Raw genomic sequence first — 23668 nt, 5'->3', positions numbered from 1 at the left:
GGTAGTGTAGACATACCCTTAGAGTTCTTTGAAGGGGTCAACAAACTTGTGGACAAGGGGGATCCAGTAGATATAGTGTACTTAGATTTCCAGAAAGCCTTTGTCAAGGTCCCTCACCAAAGGGTCTTACGTAAATGAAGTTGTCATAGGATAAGAGGGAAGGTCCTTTCATGGACTGAAAACTGGTTAAAAGACAGGAAAAAGAAGGTAAGAATAAATGGTAAATTTTCAGAATGGAGAGGGGTAACTAGTGGTGTTCGTCAAGGGTCAGTCGTAGGACCAATCCTATTCAGCTTATTCATAAATGATCTGGAGAAAGGGGTAAACAGTGAAGTGGCAAAGTTTGCAGACGATACTAAACTGCTCAAGGTAGTTAAGACTAAAGCAGACTGTGAAGAACTTCAAAAAGATCTCACCAAACTAAGTGACTGGGCAACAAAATGGTAAATTAAATGTAATGTGGATAAATGTAAAGTAATACACACTGGAAAAAATAACCCCAACTATACATATAATATGATGAGGGCTAATTTAGCTAGAGGTAATCAGGAAAGAGATCTTGCAGTCATCGTGGATAATTCTCTGAAGATGTCCACGCAGTGTGCAGCGGCAGTCAAAAAAGCAAACAGGATGTTAGGAATCATTAAAAAAGGAATAGAGAATAAGACAGAGAATATCTTATTGTCCTTATATAAATCCATGGTACGCCCACATCTTGAATACTGCATACAGATGTGGTCTCCTCATCTCAAAAAAGATATACTGGCATTGGAAAAGGTTCAGAAAAGGGCAACTAAAATGATTAGAGGTTTGAAACAGGTCGCATGTGAGGAGAGATTAAAGAGACTGGGACTTTTCAGCTTGGAAAAGAGGAGACTAAGGGGGGATATGATAGAGGTATATAAAATCATGAGTGGTGTGGAGAAAGCGAATAAGGAAAAGTTATTTACTTGTTCCCATAATATAAGAACTAGGGGCCACCAAATGAAACTAATGGGCAGCAGGTTTAAAACAAATAAAAGGAAGTTGTTCTTCACACAGCGCATAGTCAATCTGTGGAACTCCTTGCCTGAAGAGGTTGTGAAGGGTAGGACTATAATAGGGTTTAGAAGGATATGTCTACACTAGCCCCCTAGGGTATGTCTACACTACAAAGTTAATTCGAAATAACAGCTGTTATTTCGAATTAACTTCAATAGTGTCTACACATGCAAACTGCTATTTTGAATTTAATTCGATATAGTGGAGCACTTATTTCAAATTTGGTAAACCTCATTCTACGAGGAGGAATGCCAAATTCAAAAAAGCTATTTCAAAATAAGTGCTGTATAGACACTTAATTTGAATTAGCTGGCCTCCAGCCCTTCCCAATTTCCCCTGGTAGCCACTCTGGGCACAACCAGGAAAACTTCTTTCCTCTCCCCCCACCCCAGGGCCCGTAAAGGGGTAGAGTCTGGCCACTGGGCATGTGCGAGAGCCAGACCTGCCAGCAGCCACAGCCCCTCACCCAGTGGCCGCACAATGCCATTCAGTGGTAGCCAGCCGTCCCCTGCCCAGTCCCCCAGCACCCAGGGGCCATAGATGGCGCGCGCCCTCGTGGACTAGTGTGGAGATCATGGACCTCCATGAGATTTGGGGGGGGGGCCCCCAACATCCATGATCTCTGCACTAGGCAGAGGAACGCAGCCATCTACGGCTGCATAGCGGCCACCATGGCCAAGAAAGGCCACAGGCGCACTCAGGAGCAGGTGTACCTCAAAATTAAAGAGCTGAGGCAGGCGTATGCCAGGGCCATCAGGGGCGGTGCCGTAGCAAGGGCTGACACCTGCCCCTACTTCCCCGCCCTCTACTGAATCCTCGGGGGTGGGGCGGTCCACACCAGCCCAGGAGGCAGCAAGCCGGGGGCTGAGGGCCCTGACCCGGGTGCAGCAGAGGGGCCAGCACTATCTCCTATCCGCTGGGGGGGAAGGCAGGGAGGGAGATCAGGAACCGCGCGTGTGGGCCATGCCTCCCACGGATCACGCAGCCACCTGTGCACGTGCGAGCACGTGCCATGCCACTCTTGAGCAGGTGGCTCCAGCTGCGTGACACCCAGGGGCCGTGGCCCAATAGGCACATCTGTGTGTGAAGAGACCTGACACACTCCCGACCCCGGGATGGGACCCAGCAGGATGCTCTCCCTTCACACGCCCCCTCTACACAGAGGCAGGGGACATCTCCCCCCCGCCTCAGCCACACTATACACAGCACAGGGGCAAGGGTGCGGTCTTGGCGCAACTCCCACTCCCAAGGAGAGCCAGACATCCCGACCATGGCCTCTGTGCAAGCACGTCAGCTCTGACGGTGCAGGGCATGGTCGTCCTCACCTCGCAGGGGGCGCTGGGCATCACCCACTGCATCCCCAGGGAGAACTGACCACTCCCCTTCTTTATCCACAGCCACACCAGCTGCATGTGCAGGGCACCCCACCCCACCTGGGACCTGCTCCTGTACCTGAGGGCTCCTCTGGACCACCAGCATGCAGCAGGGGTACCGGGCCCAGCACTTGGGGGCCCTGCGAGCCCTGCACCGCACCATCCAGGCCTGGGTGCAGGAGGACCTGCAGCTCCACCGGGAGCAGCATGCCCAGGACCGTACCATGTGCTCACACCTGCAGGCCTTGCTGCAGAGCGTGCTGCCCCAGTGCCTGCTGCCCCTCCAGCTACCGTTCCTCTTCCCACTCCTGCCCCCTCCCACCTCAACCTCCTCACCTTCCTCCTCAATCTCCACACCCCCCACCTCAACCTCCACACCCTCCTCCCCACCTCCCTGGGGATGCCAAGGCCCCCGCACCCGCCGTGCTGGGAGACATGTCCCGACGAGACCCCCACTCCTGAGCACTGAGCTTCCTCTCCCCATTCTTCTCCTTGCTTCCCCCTTCCAGCTCCCTCCTCTCAGTTTTCCCCCTCCCTTCTCCCGCCTCCTTTCCCCAGTCTCCCCAGAGTTTCATTCCCCCTCCCCAGTTTTGTTAAATAAAGACAGTTTGGCTGTGTCTACACTGGGCCACTTATTCCGCTTTTCCGGAATAACTTGCCAGCTGTCTACACTGGCCGCTTGCTTTTCCGGAATAGCAATGACGATCTACTGTAAAATTGTCAGTGTTTTTCTGGAAAAACTATGCTGCTCCCATTCGGGCAAAAGTCCTTTTCCGGAAAAACTGTTCCGGAAAAGGGCCAGTGTAGACAGCACAGTAGTCTTTTCCGCAAAAAAGCCCCGATCGCGAAAATGAAGATCGGGGCTTTTTTCTGGAAAAGCGCGTCTACATTGGCCACAGACGCTTTTCCTGAAAAAGTGCTTTTCCGGAAAAGCATCCCTGCCAATGTAGACGCTCTTTTTCCAGAAATACTTATAATGGAAAACTGTTCCATTTTAAGCATTTCCGGAAAAGAGTGCCAGTGTAGATGTAGCCTTTGTGTTTATGAAAAAACATGTCTTTTATTTGACATCAGGATGGGGGCTAAGGAGGGGTAAGTGGAAGGAGGTGAGGGAGGAATGGGACACGAGCCCCCGGTGGGGAGGACCGGGGTGGCTCTAAGGACTGCTCGGGGTGGACGCTCTCCTTCAGGGCCTCCTGGATCCTGACAGCCCCTCGATGGACCTCACAGATGGCAGCCTGCAGCAAGTGCAGCCGGGCTGATGGCAATGACCCCACGAGATGCACTGGCATGCCCTGGGGCAGTTCTGGCTCCATGTGGCCGAGTGCTGTGGTGTCCCAAGTGCAGGCACTCAGGGCACTCCAAGACAAGACTGCTTTGCTGTCTCTCATCGAGGTAAACAAGCAAGCGGGGAACCCTGAGAACTGTCTGTCCAAGGTGGGGGTAGGGTCCCTTTAAGCAGGGAGCTCAGTTAGCCTCAGGCAGCAGCCCCGCACACTAAGTCCTAACCTGATGCCCTGCTGGCACTGGTTCTGGCCAGCCTTAACTCTGATTTAGGGTCCACTCAGTGTGGACGTGCTATTTTGAAATAGCAAAATGCTATTTTGAAATAGTTTTTGTGTATAGATGCGTTATTTCAAATTAGCTTAATTCGAATTAACTATTTCGAATTAAGTTAACTTGAATTAACACTGTAGTGTAGGCATACCCCCAGTTCGAACTAGGGAGGCCAATGAGGGTGACCAAAATTGCCAATAAAGCGCGGGATTTAAATATCCCGTGCTTGATTCGCATAATCCCGGCCAGTCACCATTTTGGAAACCGACTAGCCCGAAGTAACTGCCCGCATCTACACGTGGCAGAGAAGCGGGATTCCAAGATAAAGCCCTTAGTTTGCATTAACTGTTACTCCTCGTGGAATGAGGTTTAACAGTTAATTCGAACTAAAGGGTTTATCTCGGAATCCCGCTTCTCTGCCGCGTGTAGACGTGGACAGTTACTTCGGGCTAGTCGATTTCCAAAATGGCGACCAGCCGGTATTATGCTAATCAAACACGGGATATTTAAATCCCACGCTTTATTAGCAATTTTGGACTCCCTCATTAGCCTCCCTAGTTCAAACTACGGAGCTAGATGTACCCAAAGAGAACTAGATAAATTCATGGAGGTTAAGTCCATAAATGGCTATTAGCCAGGATGGGTAAGGAATGGTGTCTCTAGCCTCTGTTTGTCAGAGGGTGGAGATGGATGGCAGGAGATCGCTTGATCAGTACCTGTTCACTCCCTCTGGGACACTTGGCATTGGCCACTGTTGGCAGATGGACCTTTGGCCTGACCCAGTATGGCCGTTCTTATGTTGTTAACTGGTGGCCCAGGGACCACATTTAGCTTTCCAATTATACTATATTTGGCCTGCCAACCAGGGCATGAAGTCCTCTCCCCAGGGCAGAAGGCAGACTTTGCAAGGGTGGTGATGGTGGCTGGCAGCCCTGGGCCATTTTAAATAATTGGGCCCCCTGGCAGCTTCTCCCTTTGCCACCCCTCCCTGCCCCGTCAGCGGCCCTGCCTCTCCCTTGTTCAGTGCACTGTAGAACAGACCTGCTCTGGGGATGAATCAGGGTTGTGTAATAAAGGAGACATCATCTATAGGAACCTTTCTTCATTTGATGTAGGAGTTGGAAGATGTGTAGTGAATGAGACAAGGAACTGCAGGGAAAGGATAGTCTCATGGTTAAGGCAGTTGAATGTTTCCTTGGAGAATTGAATCCTATCCTTGTCTCTGCCACAAAAGTTCCTATGCGACTCGGAGCAAGTCACTGAAACCAAACTTTTCACAGATGGACATTAACTGTGTGCTCCTCATTTTCAGAGAGCTCTCCAGCTTGATACCCTGATGTCTAATTTGTGGATGTGCTGAGCATTCAGCGCTACAACTGAAGTGAGGGGGAGCTGAGCTTTAGACATTTGAAGGTCTGTACAATGATAAATCTTCTGAAAAATCAGGTCCAGGTCATCTCAAATTGGGTGCCCAAAATTAGTGATCCTAATCACTAATGGCCTAGTGGCCTAATCACTCAGTGCCTTAATTTCCTTTCTGTAAAATAAGGATGATGCATCCCTTCAACACACATGGTAGTTGTTAAAATAATTTAATTAGTATGTGTAAAACAGTCAGATACTACAGTGATAAGTGTATAAGAAAAGCCCATGAAGAAATTAATAATTCTGTCATCAGAACAAGGTTTCATATTGTAAAGCAAATAAGATCATATGAAAAATTAGGAGAAAACAAAATATTGAATATCTACTAATTAAGTGAGCAATGCCCATCCTGTACACTGAAAGAAGCAAAAGAAAAATAGGATGTGATTATGTAAATAAAGACTATACCATAATGAATATGCATAAAGGAGGATAAATTAAAGTAACACAGGCTATTTTACTTACGGCATTTCTTAACTTTTGAGTATTTGCAACCTTAACGTTCTTGGGCATAATTTCTAAAAATATATCCTGAAGCCTTTCTCTATTAATTTTTCTCTACATCTCTCTTTCCTATAAACAGATTATGATGGATGTGGCAGTGTCTTATTTAAAAATGGGGTTTTTATTTAATTATGTTAACTTTTTCAGATAATTGGCATAGATTAGAAAAGTGTGGCTTTCTCTTTGTAAAAGACATCTGAGTTTGACTCCATCATGTTAAATAACTTTTACTATTTTGCATGTAAATGATCATCAATGAAGACTAGTGTCAGTGTCACAAAATACTTTAACTTTGATCATAACAAACACATGAACATTTAAAAATTGTGGGCACAGTTCTTGTTTACATTAAGGCTACTTTATATATTCTAGTGTGGTAAGAGATCCAAAAGGGAGAATAAATCTTACTAAAAGGCTTTTTATAGCACAAAGACAGAAGGGGACTTAAGGAGAAATCAGATCTTTTGCCATTTGCAAAAGCATATCCAAGGCATTTACATAGTTTTCAGAAAGCTGCCACAGGAAGTCCTACCTCAATGTTTGAAAGACCAGGAAATCATATGAGTGATCTAATAGCACTGTAAATTAGGAAGGCTAATTTCAACTAATTTGGCTTATGGATAAGCATTGCTGCTCAGTAACATTTGTTCCTGAAATAGCAATCCTTGGGCTTTTCAAAATCTTGCTACCACAACTGTATATAACATTTTAAAGCAAATATTACAAATAAAACTTGTCAAATACTGACATTGGATATGTATGATTGAATCCTTAGGTAAATTATAATAAGGACTCTTGGCTCAAAAAGAAACTTTCTCCAACGAGGCATTGGCACAATATCTATTCTAAGGTGTGTTGTCTTCCTAGGAATTAGGAGTAGGTGGACATATCTCATATGATCATTGTTCTGTGATATAAGGGGTGAGGAAGAGCATTCTTGGAACATAGGTCTTAGAGTATTCAGTCTGTGGGTATAAAACAAACTGGAATGGAGATACATGAAATAAAGAGTCACAAAGACCATTATGTGTGCATCAAGGGGCAAAGTGTATTTTAAGAATCCTCCCTGTCATTTTCTTCTCCAAATGAGTTAGTTCCCACTTCCTCGTAGTCCTTCTCCAGTGCAGACAAGTCCTCTCGGGCCTCTGCAAACTCCCCTTCCTCCATGCCTTCACCAACATACCAGTGCACAAATGCCCTCTTGGCATACATCAGATCAAACTTGTGGTCCAGCCTGGCCCAAGCCTCAGCGATGGCAGTGGTGTTGCTTAGCATGCAGACGGCACGTTCCACTTGGGCTAGGTCTCCTCCGGGTGTTATTGTGGGAGGCTGATAATTGATGCCAACCTGGTAATGAAAACAAGAAAGATGGAAGAAAAAGAGCAAGGGAGAAAAGATGGATCCAGAGAAACAACAAAAGTCAAATAAACATGGTAAAAACTTGGAGTAGCCTCATACATGAAGAGAGGGGCTAGAGAGCAGAAATCACAGTATTTAATGACTATCACAGCAAAGGTCATTCATGTTGTCTTTTTGGACAATTCCTTTCTCATCTATAACCCAGGACAACAAGAAAGAACCACCAAACTGAACATGAAATCAGGGAGCACAGAGATATTATAATCCTCAGTACAATCATTTTTTTTCCTCTTAAAGAACACCTGACTCTTACTTACTTTTTTAAACTGTTTGCTGCTGATGACTGAGCCCATAGCTAGTCCATACAAACTAATACAGTAAATATTTTCCACTTACAAGTCTTCACATTCAAAGCCCAATAATACATATGAGAAAAATAGATTAATAATTCTATCTATTGCTTTTGTCAGGGTTGCTCTGGAGATCAGGCCTGTCGGTGCTGCTGCGTAGACAGTAAGGGAAGTGTAGAATGTGTGCAAAATTATGTAAAACTGGAGGCTATTGGAAAAAAAAGAAGAATGTTCACAGAGAAATGTTCCCAATGTTTCATTTCCCAGAACTTATTCATCTGGGGTTTTTTATATATTGCTAATGTAGAGAAGAGTCTCCCCATCAACTAAACACTTTAAATCTTATAGAGCTGACATTTTCCAGACTGCCTGCTAGGAGACTGCTTAAGAGGCTATGTAAGTAGGATATGTAAATAGGACATGAGTAAAGAGGACATGTTCATTCTCCAAAGGAGTAACTGAGGATTATATACACTCTGTCTCTTTCTCTCTCTCTTCTCATCATTCCCTTTTTTCACAAATGGATAGTGTTCAAGAGTTGAAATCACAACCTGGGCTGCCATACTTGGCTATGTCCATTTAAAATACAGGGCCAGTGTGTCTTTGTCCCTCTCACCTTGAAGCCTGTTGGACACCAATCCACAAATTGGACAGCTCTTTTGGTCTTGATGGCCGCGATAGCTACGTTGACATCTTTGGGAACCACGTCACCACGGTACAGCATGCAGCAGGCCATATATTTTCCATGACGGGGATCACACTTCACCATCTGGTTGTTGGGTTCAAAGCAGGAACTGGTGATTTCTGCCACTGACAGCTGCTCGTGATAGGCTCTCTCGGAGCAGATGATGGGTGCGTATGTCACCAGGGGGAAGTGGATGCGAGGGTAGGGCACCAGGTTGGTCTGAAACTCTGTCAGATCCACATTGAGGGCACCATCGAAGCGCAGAGAGGCAGTGATGGACGAGACTATCTGGCTGATGAGACGGTTCAGGTTGGTGTAAGTGGGGCGCTCGATGTCCAAGTTGCGACGGCAGATGTCATAGATGGCCTCGTTGTCCACCATGAAGGCGCAGTCTGAATGCTCTAGGGTGGTGTGGGTGGTCAGGATGGAGTTGTAGGGCTCCACCACGGCAGTGGAAACTTGGGGGGCTGGGTAGATGGCAAACTCCAGTTTGGACTTCTTCCCGTAATCCAGGGAGAGGCGTTCCATCAACAAAGAGGTGAAGCCAGAGCCAGTGCCCCCTCCAAAGCTGTGGAAAATCAGGAATCCCTGTAGCCCAGAACAGGCATCGGTCTGAAAAGCCAAACAGAGAACAAAAGGAATCAGTCTAAATCTCTGAGACTCCCATGAGTGCATCCTCAGATTGGAGCCGGAACATCTGTCTTCAGAACTGAACACAGCATTCAACATGGGTCTTCTTGGGGAAAGACCTTTTATTGCCCCCTCTCATAATGGTGTGAGCTCCATACGTATCAGTACTGGGTTGCTACCACAGTGATAAAGGTGAAGTATTGAAGCCTCAAAACCCTACATTTTAGGCTTCTGTTGGAATTTTTTGTCCATCTGGAAACTGACCTACAATCCAGTGGACCTCTCAGTTTCTAATCCGAACCAATGACATTATTGGGAGCAAAACAAGTGCTGCCAATTGACAACCTGTTCACCTCCTTACACCACCAAACCAAAATTTTGTTTCTGATGTGCTATCACTTACAAGTTTACGGATACGATCTAATGCTAACTCAATTCTGTCTTTGCCAATGGTGTAGTGACCACGGGCGTAGTTATTAGCTGCATCCTCTTTTCCAGTGATCAGCTGCTCTGGATGGAAAAGCTGCCGGTAAGTGCCAGTACGTACTTCATCTGTCAAAGAAAGAGAAACCATAAGAAGCCTGTATCAGAGGGGTAGCCGTGTTAGTCTGAATCTGCAAAAGCCTTGAATGAACATACTTCAACTTTGATACATTTTTGTAAAACACCCTGAATAGTTGTTAATTGGCTGTGCTGATTGTTGGCAGGCACATGACATGGGAGCCCTTGGTGTTAGAAACATCTGTGAGTTTGGGCAAAAATGAAGGTGTATCACAGAGATGATGCTCGCTAAATTCTGAGGGTAGAAGTGACTGATAAGCCAGTCTCCTTGTCTTAACAAAGTTAGGCAATTTATGGAATGACTTGTAGCTGGCCAGGGATGGGAAATTTTCAGGAAACTCCTATACAGAAGCAGCTTCTCCTGTCTCCAACCTGCGTAGAAAGAAAGCAACATCCAAAAGGCAAAGGAAAATATCACCTGAAACAAAAGCCTATGAGGAGTAGTACACTTAGCCAGGGGCAGATGACAATTTCGCGAGGCCCCCCTTTGCCACGGCACATGTGCAGTGGCGCCATGGCGCATGCACGGGGCTTCTTGAAGCGCGGGCCCGGGGCAGCCGCCCCGCTCGCTTTGCCCGAGGCGGCCGCCCCACTCACCCTGCCCAATTTTCACCCCTGCACTTAGCCATACTTAGCAATGGTAATTTCCTGACTTAGTTGATAGCATGGTAGAACACTTATGGGAAAATCTAGTCAGTATTCTCCCCTTCTTGCATCTGTAGACTTAATCCCCTATGAGAGAGAAGTGAGTATAACTGGGTTTAAAAGTCTGAAATAGGTTAGTTTTATCGCAGCTATGGGGTCATACTGAAATACAAAGAAGGAGCTGCTCCACTGATACGTTGGAGACAGATAGGACCCAACGCAGCAATGACACACATAAGAATAGGCTATTTTCCATTGTTCGTTGTATACTGACCCACTACAGTTTGCTCTAAGTCTACCATAATAGCCCGTGGCACATGCTTTCCTGTCCCTGTCTCTCTGAAAAATGTGGCAAAGGAGTCATCATCGTTGAGCTCTTTGGACTCTTTCTTGAAGGTGCCATCTGGCAGAATGCCATGTTCCAGACAGAAAAGTTCCCAGCATGCATTGCCAATCTGAACTCCAGCCTGGCCAACATGAACAGAGATGCACTCACGCTGTAGGGAAAACAGAGCAAAAGTCAGAGAATTAATACACATCAGCCCTTCTCCCTCCTGAGAGTCACATATGCATTCAGAAATCCCAAGCCAACCTCTCTGACCTTGACTGTTTTGGAGTCTCCAACCTCACATACCCAACTGGAACTGGGCTGCTCATGGACCCATAGAGCTGGGGCCTAGCCTCAGTTCTCTGCCTATTGTAGAAGTTCCAACTCTTATTTACAAATTGGATGGTAAATGTATTTTTCAACAGAGCCACATTAGGACATAAATAGCATATCTGAAAAGAAAAATGGAAATTTTCAGGCATGCTCACACATACCAGTGTACACCAGATACATCCCCTCATGTATGTGCCTACACATAGGCACACAAACATGCATACCCTATGACAGATGCCATATGAACAGCATGTGCAAGGCCCATTTATTTTATTCTTGGCTGGGACCTGCCCAGAGCATGCAGCATTTCCTAACTATATATAACCCAAGAGGGATGAGGTGTCTTCTTCTGAGCCATTAACCTCAACTGTGCTGGAGGATGGGAAAAACTGCTTTCATCAGTGTCTAGTTCAAGCAGTTGTTGACTCAGCCTTACTCCCTTGGCACTTAAGATCCTTCACATGTGAAACTAATCCCCCTGAGAGAGAGCTTGATTTACCCATGTGCACCCTGCACGTTTAGACATGACTGTCATCCTTGTCACTGAAGCATATTTTGAGAACACTTTTACGTATATTTAACTAATTTTCAGAGTGGTTATGGCTATGCCAGCTAGGCACTGTAATAACCTAAAATTCAAACACAAAGCAAAAATAATTAAATGATAAACAAAATCAATGTCTCATGTGCAAAGGCTGCATTACAGACCCACCAAAGAGCACGAAATACAAAAAGCCCTTTGGGTGACCACTACTGCTGGATGAGGTATATTCAAATGTAAGATTGTTTAGCAAGCACTTCCCAGCCAGTCTCAGGATGGGTCTTCAGTGCAGCATGAATTTGTATTATTTACACTTGAATTACTCTTCTAGACTGAAAAACTAGCTCAGATGAGAGCAGCCACATTGCCAAACAACACTCAATCTACTGTGTCCATGGTGTTGCTCCACTCACCTTTATGGCACTAAAACTTCTGTGGGTATATCGTATGAGTCTTTACAATGCTATAAATGGAGATGTGATACCATTTCTTTCACAGTGAACTGTGTTGCAGCTTGTCTGTCTTGCTTGGACATGGAGGGGTATGGATTATAGAAAAACACTGGAAGACTTAGACTAGCAGCATTCAAGTGGTCCTAATCTCCACACAGCAGAATGCTCATGGACAAGCTGTGCCTGCCAGACCAGCCAACTTGAGCTAAAAGTACAACTCAAGTTAACCTTATCGTGAAGACAAGCCATTAACTGCCCTTACATTATATAATTTGAGAGGCTATCTTTGAAGATAAAATCCCTGAGCAGACTGGAACTGGTCTCGATGCAGCTGTGTTCTGAAATTTGGTCTGGAAAAACGTCATCTTTGGCTCCATGTATTTTATGTAAAATTGCCCATCTCTCAAATGAAATTATTTGGGTGGGAGTGGGTTTCCTAACTGCCAGCTCTGAAAATTCAGCCTAAGATCTGATTATCAAGATGGATTCTTTCTTGTGCTGTGACAGCTATCTGACAGTCCTTCGGACTAAGCCTTTGTAGGTTGACTGACAACTTAGTCAACCTGTTGAACTTGTTACCTGGGGTTGTTGTGAAGGCCAAGCATATAACTTGACTCAAAAAAGAATTCTATGAGCGCATGGAGGATCGGTCCATCAATGGCTATTAGCCAAGATGGTCAGGGACACAACCCCATGCTCCAAGTGTCTGTAAACTGATGACTGCCAGAAGCTGTGCAACTGCACTAAATTCACAGGGGTATCAGTGAAAGCATAATTTGGTCTAAAGAATCTTTGTTACTTGTAATGCTACATAAGGAAGGGAGAATCCAGATCTTCTATTGAATTCTATATTGCGTTTGCATGGCTGACAATTAGAAGAAATCTCTTTTTATTTGTAAATTAAGCAAATTTTATGTGAAACAACCAAGGTGAAGCCCATGCTACCAGTTCTAGAGTGACTCTCAGAGCAGAGCCTCACTTAAGAGTTTTTGCTAAGAGCCTGCAGTTCTATCTGAACCAACAATACCTGATCATCAGTGCCATCAGAATATATTCACAGAGAGTTAATGGAATCTGGATGGACATCTCACTTTTGTTTGTTACTAGGAGATTGCCTCCCATCAATAGCAATCCAGTCCCAATTCTATACACTGATCTGACCTCATACTAATAGAGATCAAAGAATTCTGAGGTATCAGAATTGTCTTGTTACATCTTTCACAATTACTTTCCTCTTAATGTAGCAGGAAATAGAATATAGGAATTGCCAGACTGGATCAGACCTGTAGACCATCATTTAGCTTCTTGTCTAGCTGTGGCCACCTTACTAGCTACTTCAAAGGAAAGTGAAAGAGACCCTGCAGAAGTCACTTATGGAATAGCCTGCTCACAAAACAAGTCTTCCTAATCTTAATACTCCAGTGTGAAGGGACAATCCACAAAGGATGATACTGGGTATTTTTAATATATAACTTGAGCAGCTCCTACCAAAATGCAAGAAGAATATTGCACCCACACCCTGTTTATGGATTATGTCATCCTTCCTCCAGGATAAGCTGGTTATAGGCTGCTGAGGATTGCATATCCACTAGTGTGGCCTTACTGTGCTCAATTTTTTTTTTAATGAAACCTTAAACCAGCGATGATTCTATTTAAAAAAAAAATCCATTCCAGCAAGACCTGGAGCCCAGACTTCTGAACTGAAAAGAAGTACGGCTACCAACTGAGTTAAAAAAAAACCTGTTTTTCTAGCACTGTGATGCAGTAAAAACTGTAGTCTGGTTATCATCTATAAGCAACAATTTGTGGAATGTATGCATGTGTTCTGAGCATCAGACTCCTTTTTTTTTCTTGGAACCTTCCCATCTGAAAGCTGACCTATCTCAGCCATGCTCAGGTTATAAAACCAAATGGAATCAGACGTGACTGGATCAACTCAAGCACTGCTAAGAATTCTTTGTCACAAACATACTGAATGATCATCAAGAAAAGTTTCTTTTTCTCATCCTTCTCCACGGCATAGAAATCCTGACCATTATGCTTTGGAATGTGTTTCTGGAGTCAAAAACAAGAATATGCTGTGTATTCTCAAGGTTTTAAAGTACAATCTTGGCCTCCCTGATAGTTAAAGATGCCAAAACCAAGGGTGGATTTAATTTTATAAAACCTTGTTGGTCATATCTCAAGTTTCAAGAACCAAACCCAAAGGTAGGAGTCAAGCTATGTTGCATTTTTATTTAAAGTCAAATAAGATTTTTCTTTGTTTTTCATGAGTATAAGAGTCAGATGGAGTAGGATAGCATTCTGGTTTCTTGCCCATGTCTTCTCCTCTTGTTATAATGAGTACTATGCAGTAAATATGTTGAATATATCTCATTCATCAAAAAGGAAAAACCTCTACCCAGTTCAGATGGAGACAAGAGCTGTTTTCTGGTCATCAGACTTCTTTCTATATCCTCCCACACAGCGGGTAGCTTGTTCTGGAGAGTTATTCATTTTGTAATAAGACTTGTGCCTCATAAAGGCTGCAGGCCTGCCCCTCTTTCCCCAATCAGATCTTGTTCCATTCCAGTGAATATCTCAGCTCTGCCTTTGGAACCAGCCCCCTGTGATGACTCCCAGTGGGAAAACAGAACTGCAACAGGCCTGTTTCTTTTCCACACTAGCAACAATTTGGGAATGCTCTGACTGATACAGGAAGAAATACCAAAAGAAGCAAGAGATTTACAACAGGGCTATGTCTACACTGAAGACTTCTTATGCAAGAACTTTTTGCGCAAGAATTCTTGTACAAAAGTTCTTGCGCAAGAGCGTGTCTACACTGCCATGTGCTTTTGCGCAAGAGTGTCCATGGTAGTGTGGACATTCTCTTGTGCAAGAAAGCTTTGTTGGCCATCTTATCCATAGAGGTTTCTTGTGCAAGAAACCCCTGTTCCCGTCCACACTCGCCTTTTTGCACAAGAGCTCTTGTGCAAAAAGGCTTATTCCTTGTGGAGAGAGGAAAAACTCTTGCACAAGAAGCCCTCTCTTCTAACGATCCACTGTAAACTTTTTTGCACAAAAATGGGCTTGCAGTGTGGACGCTCTACAAGTTTTTGCGCAAGAACAGCCGTTCGTGTTCAAGAAGCCTGCAGTGTAGACATAGCCAAAGGGTTTTCAAAGTAAAGGGCTTTAAAATAAATTACTGTACCTTTAACAATGAAGAGAGTGGATGTTCCTCAGAGTTCCAGGCACAGTAATCCGATCCCTGGAGAGTATTTAAATCCTACTCCAAACGTATATATTGAATTCACTGTCTAACCGTCTGGAGTTAACATTTGTTCTTATTAACTGTATCCACTTGGCAGTACTAGAAAACCAGACCTTATAGAATTTGCAGACAGTCAGAACCCAGTCTGATTTAGGCTTCATGTTTACTAAGGAAGATTCAAGGTAAGATTCTTAGCTTCAAGGTAGCAGCTACCTTGTTTTTCATATATACTCACTGCTATGAGTCTGTGTGAGTGGTGGGGCAAAGCCTTGAACTAGGAAAGAATTTAAATATCATTGTAAGGACCAGAATGAAAGGGAATTAACTGGGAATATTTTCGTCCCATCATAGTTTTTCTTGAGGCCTATGGACAGAATAAACCATTGCTAATTGTAAACACAAACAAATCCGTGGTATAACGGCTAATTCAATTATGCTGAAACCAGAGTGCTTCCATTTATTTCAACAGGATCTGAATTAGCTCTTTTCATCATTTCTTTTTCAGATTATGTTTTTGGAGGGGTTGCTACACATTCTCACACCCAGACAAGGTCTGGTTCTCATTAAATCGAAACTCCTCTTATCCCACTATGGCAAAGTAAAATTGCCTAAAAGTGGGAATAAATTACTTTTTCACCCACTATAAGGCTGTTTTGTACCACACAATGTAAAGGGATTTTAGTTTAAATAAGGATCAGAAGAATGAACAGGACATTAATGAGGAATTAAGTTAAATAAATAGAAAAAAAATGTGCTAATTATGTTCCTGAAATTATCTCTTTACATTTCTTGTAGTTTATGTTTCTCATTTCTAAATTACTATCTTATCGCCTCTTCGGAAACCCATTCTATGTTATTAAAGACAAGACTTGTAAACAGCAGGCAGGCACCTAATAGTTAAGAGATCTAAGATCAAATTCATTCTCTTTGTAGATTTAATGACATTCCGCCTGAATTTGCCTGTTTTTCCCAACCTATATTTGACAGACTATAAAGCTCATGTGATCTCTGTGATAAATAGCAAGAGTCTCTCCCTTTACTTAGTGTCCTGTCAGTGAGGTCAAGGGTCTATGACACAAACCACTGATGATCAACAGGGCTCTCTGATGTCATAACTGGGACTGGGTACCATTGACTGGGTGCTCACATCTTCTAACTGTGCTCTAAATGTTCAAAAGCAGCTAGTGATTTTAGAAGCCTCTACTATTGGGGTTACCAACTGAGGCTCTTTCATGAGCTTCATTTTTCTGTGGGTAAGTATTCAGCCCTTTCTAAGACTTGGGCTTTGGTGGTTTCTCATGTTGGAGACCCAACACAACTAGCCCCTTCTGAAAATGTAGACTGTACATGTCCATTAGCTATTTACCTACACGTTAAACAATCTCAGCACTCTCCTGGGTTTCCCACTGTGCTGGCAAAAATAACCATGCAGTTTAGAAGTATATTTTTCCTTTAATCAGATGTAATGTTGTCAGTTTTAATCTGGCTGTATTAACTTGGTATTGTTTGAACATATGGACTGAATAAGAAGTCACAAATACACATAAGCTATAAGAATCTAAATGTACTTAACATGGTCATTTTCTAGATTAGAGGCATTTGATCATGTGTCATCTGGCTATACTGAAGGCACCAAGCTTTTAAAATATTATGTTTTAAAAAGTTCATGGCTCATTTAAAAATGCAAGCCTTGCCAGCATGTTTTAAGTGTGCGTGTTAGACAGAAAGGAGGATGGAAAAGGAAGTAGTAGGCTCTCCTCAGTTTATATCTGCCTCTTCATCACCTCTGCAGCATAAGGGTTAGCTTCTCAACTCCAGCATGTCAGTTCCCCTCTTATGAGCTGGAGCAGAACAAAAAGCCCCCTCCCACATTCTCCAGTGGCAAAAGTGGAGCTCCATCAGGGTCTGAGCCAGAAGCATCCAAACCGAGTGCATGCCAGATGTGGTCCAACTACTGAAGAGTTGCAGAGGATTTAGAAAAATTCTACAAGAATGATTCCAGGACTGAAGGATATACCTTACAATGACAACTTGCTCATGGCCTCTAAGTATCTACACAAGAAGGGAGAGACTCTTTAATCAAGCTGTCAAAAGTGTAACAAGATAAAATGGCTGGAACCTGAAGCTAGAAAAGTAATACTGGAAATAAGGTGTAAGTTGTTAAATGAGGGTCATTAAACATTGGAACACCTTAACTAGGGTATAGTATATTCTTGCTCATTCTAAGTCTTTAAATCAATGCTGGAAGTCTTTCTACAAGGTTTACTCTGGTTCAGTTGCAAATTATTGAGATTGGTGTAGGAATTATTAGGTGAATTACTAGACCTCTGCAGATCTCATAGTCTATCAAGCAAAGATATCAATCTCTTGTCCCATTCATTCCTCCCTCCCCCATCCCACATTCCCAGAAAGCTGCCACAATCCTCTCCTTTTCACCCAGCCTCACAGCAAAGCAGATAGCAGAGAGAATACATCTTATATCCTCACATCCACAGAAGACCTGGTTCCCTCCTTGAACAGGGAATTACTGCATTCGTCCTTACCATAGTGCCTCTAATGGTGCTGAGTTCCCTTTTGGATAAGAAGCAGCAGCTTTGGATAGTGATGTTTCCACTGCTGACTCACTCTAAGCAGCTTGGTGGGAAGGAGCCCAGACCATACATCCCACACTAGCTTGTGCCCAGGTGCCTTACAGCATCACAGTGCAGAGGGGAGGTCACAATCTCCCCAAGGCAACCTTGCAATCCACCATCCCTTGCTTATTTGCATCACTAACACCCTCCCGCAGACATCCAAGACCTGTAAACAGATACACTGCTAATTCCATTCTCTTTTTCTAGGAATCCCTCATGCTTATCTCCCCAGCCCCCAAATTCATTCTAGGATAAATTTTCCTCTCAACATATCCTTTATACTAGAGCTGGTTGGAAGATTTTCAATTAAACATACATAATCAGAAAAAGTCATTTTATCAAAACTGAAACATTTCATGGAAATATATCAATTTCAACTATTTTTTTCATCAGGAAGAATTCTGAAGTCCATGGTTGAGAGCTAGAGAAACAGCTGATCTGGATACCTGACCTTTTTTATCTGAAAATGGACATTGCAGCACAATTCTGTGTCATGAGAACTTCTGAAAGGTTTTTGAACTCATTACCATAAAGAATGAAAACACATTTTTGAAACCCCAAACATTTTTGCAAGACAGAATTGCCATTCTCCGGCCAGCTCTACTTTATACTGTTTTGATGAACAGCCCAACTGACAGTTCATGTGTCCCACAGTGCTTTAAAGGAACTAGATAAATATTAAATACTACTATTACTATTGAACATTAATTATTGGGTAAAATAATTATTTTCATTTTATTCCGTCTCTTTAATAATATTCTGTTCACAAGCTCCATTAAAGAAATGTTTTCAATTCATCTTCATTCATTGAAATTCTTCTCTGTCTCAGAGCTGAAATGTGTAAGGAAGTGACCACTAATTTGGATCTCTTGGGTGAGAAACAGAGGGGTTGATTTTCAGATATTATTTGATAAGAACACCACAGAGCATCCAGGCAGGGCCAGATGTTCACCTTCAGAGCTAGAAGATGAGGGCAATGATATGGGTCGACATGACGCCAAGGGGTTACTGGCCTGAACCAAGCCTTTCAGCAAGCGCTGCATTTGGTGTGAATGTTTATGCATCTTAAACAAAACTACACTTGACTTTAGCCAAAAGGCCAAGAAGCCACAAGGCCATATGGAGTAAATCAGTGACAGCTGTGAGTGCTTAGTATCTCTGAAAATCAGGCACTGAGTATCTGAAATGGACACCTAAAACTAATGGGTCACCTCTGCAAATTAGTGCCTGACTGATTTGTTCTCTAAAATGGTTGTGTTGGCTGCAAAAAGTCAAACTAAAACATCAAGAAGTAGGGTTGAAAAAAGACACTGAACATATGGGCAAGAGGTATGAAATTCCTTCTTAGCGCCTATGAATTAATAAGTTATTTGTAAAGTCTATAAAAAAAACTCAGTTTTCCATCCTCTCCCCTTCATCCTTGCTAGAACCTTTGGGAAGGAAGTTGCCTTCATGGATGTTTTCTTTTACTGCAGAACTTCTAATCAAACAAGAACCTTTCTGAGTTCTGTTGAAAACTAAATGTTGTTTATCTTTTTGGAGTTGATTTGTTTAAAAATCATGATCAGAGAAGTGGAGGCAGATTCTGATCTCAATCACACCACTATAAATCTAGAGTAATTCCACTGAAAGCAATGGAGATAATCTAGATTTGCTGCAGTGTAACCAAAATAAAAAACTGGTGAACGGTGTTCTGATGTTTTGACTAAATATCTCTGGAAAACCTAGCTTCTCTATTCTACACTCTGGATCATGAACTCTAGAATACCAGGAAAAACTTAAAAAACAAATAGTCTGGTATCACTTTAAAGACTAATAAAACACGTAGATGGTATCGTGGGCACAGCCTGATTTGTTGAGTGACTGGTCATCTGAAGAAGTGGGTCGTGCCCATGAAAGCTCACAGTACCATCTACATGTTTTGTTAGTCTATAAAGTGCTACCAGACTATTGGTTATTTTAAAAGTGTTTCCTGTTACAGACTAACTTGGCTACCCCGCTCAAACTCTAGGATACCAATCAGTCATGAACAGGGTTCCATGTCTCTCATGAAAGTTGCAGAAGTCATGGATTCCTTGACTTTCCACAACCTCTGTGACTTCTGCACTGGCCAGTGTGGTTGACTCCAAGGCTGCCTGGAACCAGCTGCGCAGGTGGCTCTGGGGACAGCCACAACAATTCACTGCTGGAGTGGCTCTACAGCCAGCTGTTTGGACAGTCCCTTAGTCATCCATATCTGCCACTACTTGAGCAGCCCCAAGGCAGCTAGCTCTGGGGACCACCTGAAAAGCAGCTGGTGCAGCTGGCCTTAGGGACCCCCTGGCAGCGATCCCTGGGGTGGCCACAGCAGTCACTTTTGCTCCGGTGGCCCCCAGCACCTTCTGCCACTGGCTCTTCCCTCGCCATCAGCGACATCCTGGGCCTACCCCTCACTGGCCATACCGCCGTAGTGAGCAGAGCTCCAACCCCCAGGATTTAGTTGGGTATTTACAGTACAACTCATGGGTCATGAATTTTTGTTTATTCCCGTGACCAGTCCAAAACTTACTAAAAATACCTGTGACTAAATCATAGCCTTAATCATGAAGCTAAAAGAATCGAAGCAGAACTTTCTTTTTAAATCTGTGAAAGATAGGTCAATTGACATCTATACTGGGTCTTAAAACTTTCTGTTCTATAGACATGTGCTGTTTTTAAAGGATTCATTAATACCAAGGTGTTTCCTGGCTTCGTGTTGCAGGATTTAGGAAAATTGCTGGGAAGACTAAGCAGCCTTAAAAATATAAACTTTATAGACTTTCAAGTGAAAAGCAAAGGCATCACACCACAAATTGACTTGTGTAATTTTGTCATGTATGAATATGAACACTGAGCATAGGCTAGCTTGAGTCTAACTTGTGATACTGCTACATTCATAGCAAACTAAAAATGCTATCTTTGGTTGGCACTAGAATTGTGAGTGCATTAAAACCAACAAGGAAATGAAGCTCAAAGACTTCACAGCACTTGTCAGAAGATAGGCCTTTGTATCTTGGGATATGATTGTGAGAGGCTGTTTACTTCAACTGGAAATCTGGGTGGTCAAAAAAAGTCAGTCTTCTAGTCAAATTATGACATGGGAAACTATAGTCTTCCCATAAACTTTCCCTTTAGTTTCCTTTCAATTTAATTCAATTCCTGTGCTTAACTCTCATATTGTAACTGTGCACTGTTAAATAGAGTTTTTTCCCCCCACTTCCGAGTCAATTGCATTTGACTAGTTTGGGGCTGTGTTGGATCTTTGTATGGAAGACATGCCATTTTAATACTGTTTTAATTATGGAGACATCGTTGTGGTTCCATCGTTAAGTGTAAATCTCAAAGTAACTTAACAGAGATTATTTATACATGTCGAAGAGATTTAATTTAGTATATTCTCTCCCCATTTTAAATAAATTCTTCAAAATTTTAAATCCCTTAGTTTGAATAATTATTTGTAAATGGTTCATTTAAAAAAAACCTAATTTTTCATACTTCTATAGCTAACAAATGGCTTGTTACTAACTATATAAACTTGCCATATAATTAAAACTCAGTAAGCAGAATATGCTGCAGATGAAGAAAGCTGTTTATAATTAAAAACAATTATTAGGCATTGTTCTAATAATCATTATAGTTGGGGCAGTGTCACTAGATGAGGTCATTTTTATGTTGTATGTTAAGCCCAGATATTCAGTGAGTAATAGGTACCTAAACACTTTTGAGGATTTGGACTTACTGACATCAGAGGTAACTGGAGAGGAATGGTGATGATTAAGTTATTTACCCTGTTGTAAATTTTACTGATTGAAGGAGAAATGTATGAGTGGTAGGTTGTTTGATCCCATGTGCACAATAAAAAGTCACCAAATTTCATCTTCCTGTTGTGGAAGCCACACTTAGGCTCCATAAACTCCACTTAGAAGCAGTTGAGTACAGCCACTGCTGTACTTCTCCACTGATAGTTTTCAATTCCCTGTGTAAAGAATATGTGGCAATATAATCTTCAGACTCCTACAACAGGAAGTCAGATAGCAGCAGAATTCTCTCAAACTCCTAAGCCTACAGATATCCAGCAAAAAGTGCAAACACCTCCCCTCCCCGGCAGAATTATCACAGCTATGGAAGGCAAAGGCATGTATAGTCACATCTTCTCTTGCTGGTAACAAGAAGGAAATAATGAAACTACAGATGAAGAATTACTGAATACTTTTAACTCCTTGTTGTATGTTCCTGCAAATGCTTGGCCATTTAAGTATATACAAACATTCATAAAGAGGCAAATACTGCTTCATATTAAAAAGTTTAATACATGAATATGTTGCATCTTAAATTGAAAGCATCTGGGAAGATATGCAAAAAAAATCCATTATATGAAAATACAGGCTGTGGCCCTGCAAACACAAATTCATATGAGTAGAATTAATTGAGTAATTAGGCCCATATAACTGAACGGTACTACTCACCTAATTAACATGTGTGTTTGCAGCTTCCAAAGAATTCTTTGGAAATATGTTTCAATGTAAGCAGTGGCCTTGATTCTGCAATGTGTCAATGCACTAAATGTAAATATTTTTAATCATATACACCAGTGTTGTGAAAGACTGCTTTATAACCAGCCAGGCTGAGCATCACAATATAACATACTACAGAGGTAATTTTTATTCTGAAAATTAAACGTTTAAAATTAAAATTAAATGAATAAAACTATTAGAATTGGATAAGTGATATTTTACTGCTAGACTTTGCCTCATTATGTGCTAAAAACAAAGTACTAGGAGAAAGTTGAGGTTACTCACTGTGTACCACTCACACATTTAAAAATCCATAGAAATGAACAATTAAGACCGTTGCCAAGCAATCTCTAAGCAGAAATTGAGATAATTCAGGCTTCTCACAGAGCACAATACCAATGTCACAAGCATAGCTACAAACAGAAATTTACAACGAACCAGAACAAACATGAACAGTTACTTAGTTAGCAGATGAAAGAGAGTACATATCAATAAGCAGAATGCTATGTACAGGCAGTCCCCGAGTTACGTGGATCCGACTTATGTTGGATCCGCAGTTACGAACGGGGTTTTTATCGCCCCGGAGGACGGGAGCAGCGGGACGCCCAGATGCGCCGTGGTCCTGCCGCCCGCGTCCTCTGGGGCAAGAAAAGCTGCTCCGTGTCTCCCTGGTCAGCTTGGGGGGAGGGAGCCCCCCCCAGCAGACCAGAGAGACACTGAGCAAAGCTGCGGAGCACGCAGGCAGCAGGACAGCCCAGACGCACCGCGGCTGTCTTTGCTCCCCGTCTCCCTGGTCTGCTGTTTCCAGCAGACCAGGGAGACGGGGAGCAAAGCCTCGGAGGACGCCAGCAGCAGGACAGCCACGGCGCGTCTGGGCTGTCCCGCTGCCTGCGTGCTCCGCAGCTTTGCTCCCTGTCTCCCTGGTCTGCTGGTCTCCAGCAGACCAGCGAGACGCGGAGCAAAGCCGCGAAGGACCCGGGCGGCGGGACCACGGTGCGTCTCGGTCCGTCGCCCGCATCTCCCTGGTCTGCTGGGGAGCGGGGGGGGGGGGAGGGGGCGACAGCTAGTGCGTCCCGTCCCCCCAGCAGACCAGGCTTTTCTCCGGATGCCTGTGGTAGAACAGCTGGGGTGCTGCTGGTTGGTCCCGCAGCCGCTCTGAGCGCTACTGGACCAACCCGGCAGCACCCCAGCTGCTCTGCCCCAGGCGTCCGCAAGTCAGCTGCTGCTGAAACTGACCAGCGCTGACAACAGGAAGCCCGAGGCAGAGTTGCTCTGCCCCGGGCTTCCTGGAATCAGCCGCTGATCAGTTTCAGCGGCTGCTGACTTGGGGACGCCTGGGGTTCTTAAGTTGAATCTGTATGTAAGTTGGAACAGGCGTCCAGATTCAGCCTGTTGAAACTGATCAGCGGCTGATTCCAGGAAGCCCGGGGCAGAGCAACTCTGCCTCGGGCTTCCTGTAGTCAGCCGCT

The 23668-nt window shown here is 43.6% G+C and overlaps 1 protein-coding gene and 1 long non-coding RNA gene across 3 annotated transcripts in view; one reads left to right on the top strand and one right to left on the bottom strand.

The window, feature by feature from the left end:
• The window catches only part of LOC142818309 (uncharacterized), a 62180-nt gene that overhangs the window by 31329 nt on the left and 7183 nt on the right, over positions 1-23668 (top strand). For both annotated transcript variants that reach the window (XR_012895744.1, XR_012895742.1), the window contains exon 2: positions 5284-5384. This is a non-coding gene — a long non-coding RNA (uncharacterized LOC142818309). The remainder of the gene's footprint in view (positions 1-5283; positions 5385-23668) is intronic.
• On the bottom strand, positions 6924-17734 carry LOC102444792 (tubulin alpha-8 chain). Its single transcript, XM_025190924.2, has 5 exons — positions 17578-17734; positions 10405-10627; positions 9328-9476; positions 8226-8906; positions 6924-7247 (listed from the first exon to the last, which is right to left on the bottom strand). Exons 1-5 carry the CDS (start codon positions 17578-17580, stop codon positions 6954-6956), a joined length of 1350 nt encoding a protein of 449 aa, XP_025046709.2. The 5' UTR covers positions 17581-17734; the 3' UTR covers positions 6924-6953.

Source organism: Pelodiscus sinensis, chromosome 1 (assembly GCF_049634645.1).
Source record: "Pelodiscus sinensis isolate JC-2024 chromosome 1, ASM4963464v1, whole genome shotgun sequence".
In the NCBI taxonomy this organism is placed as follows: Eukaryota; Metazoa; Chordata; order Testudines; family Trionychidae; genus Pelodiscus; species Pelodiscus sinensis.
This window is presented reverse-complemented; position numbering and strand designations above follow the sequence as displayed.

Coding starts and splice junctions, on each gene's coding strand:
- LOC102444792 (XM_025190924.2), bottom strand. Junction 8,907..9,327: donor TAGATCGTATCCGTAAACTT/GTAAGTGATAGC, acceptor TTGGCTTTTCAG/ACCGATGCCTGTTCTGGGCT. Junction 7,248..8,225: donor GGTGTCCAACAGGCTTCAAG/GTGAGAGGGACA, acceptor TTTCATTACCAG/GTTGGCATCAATTATCAGCC.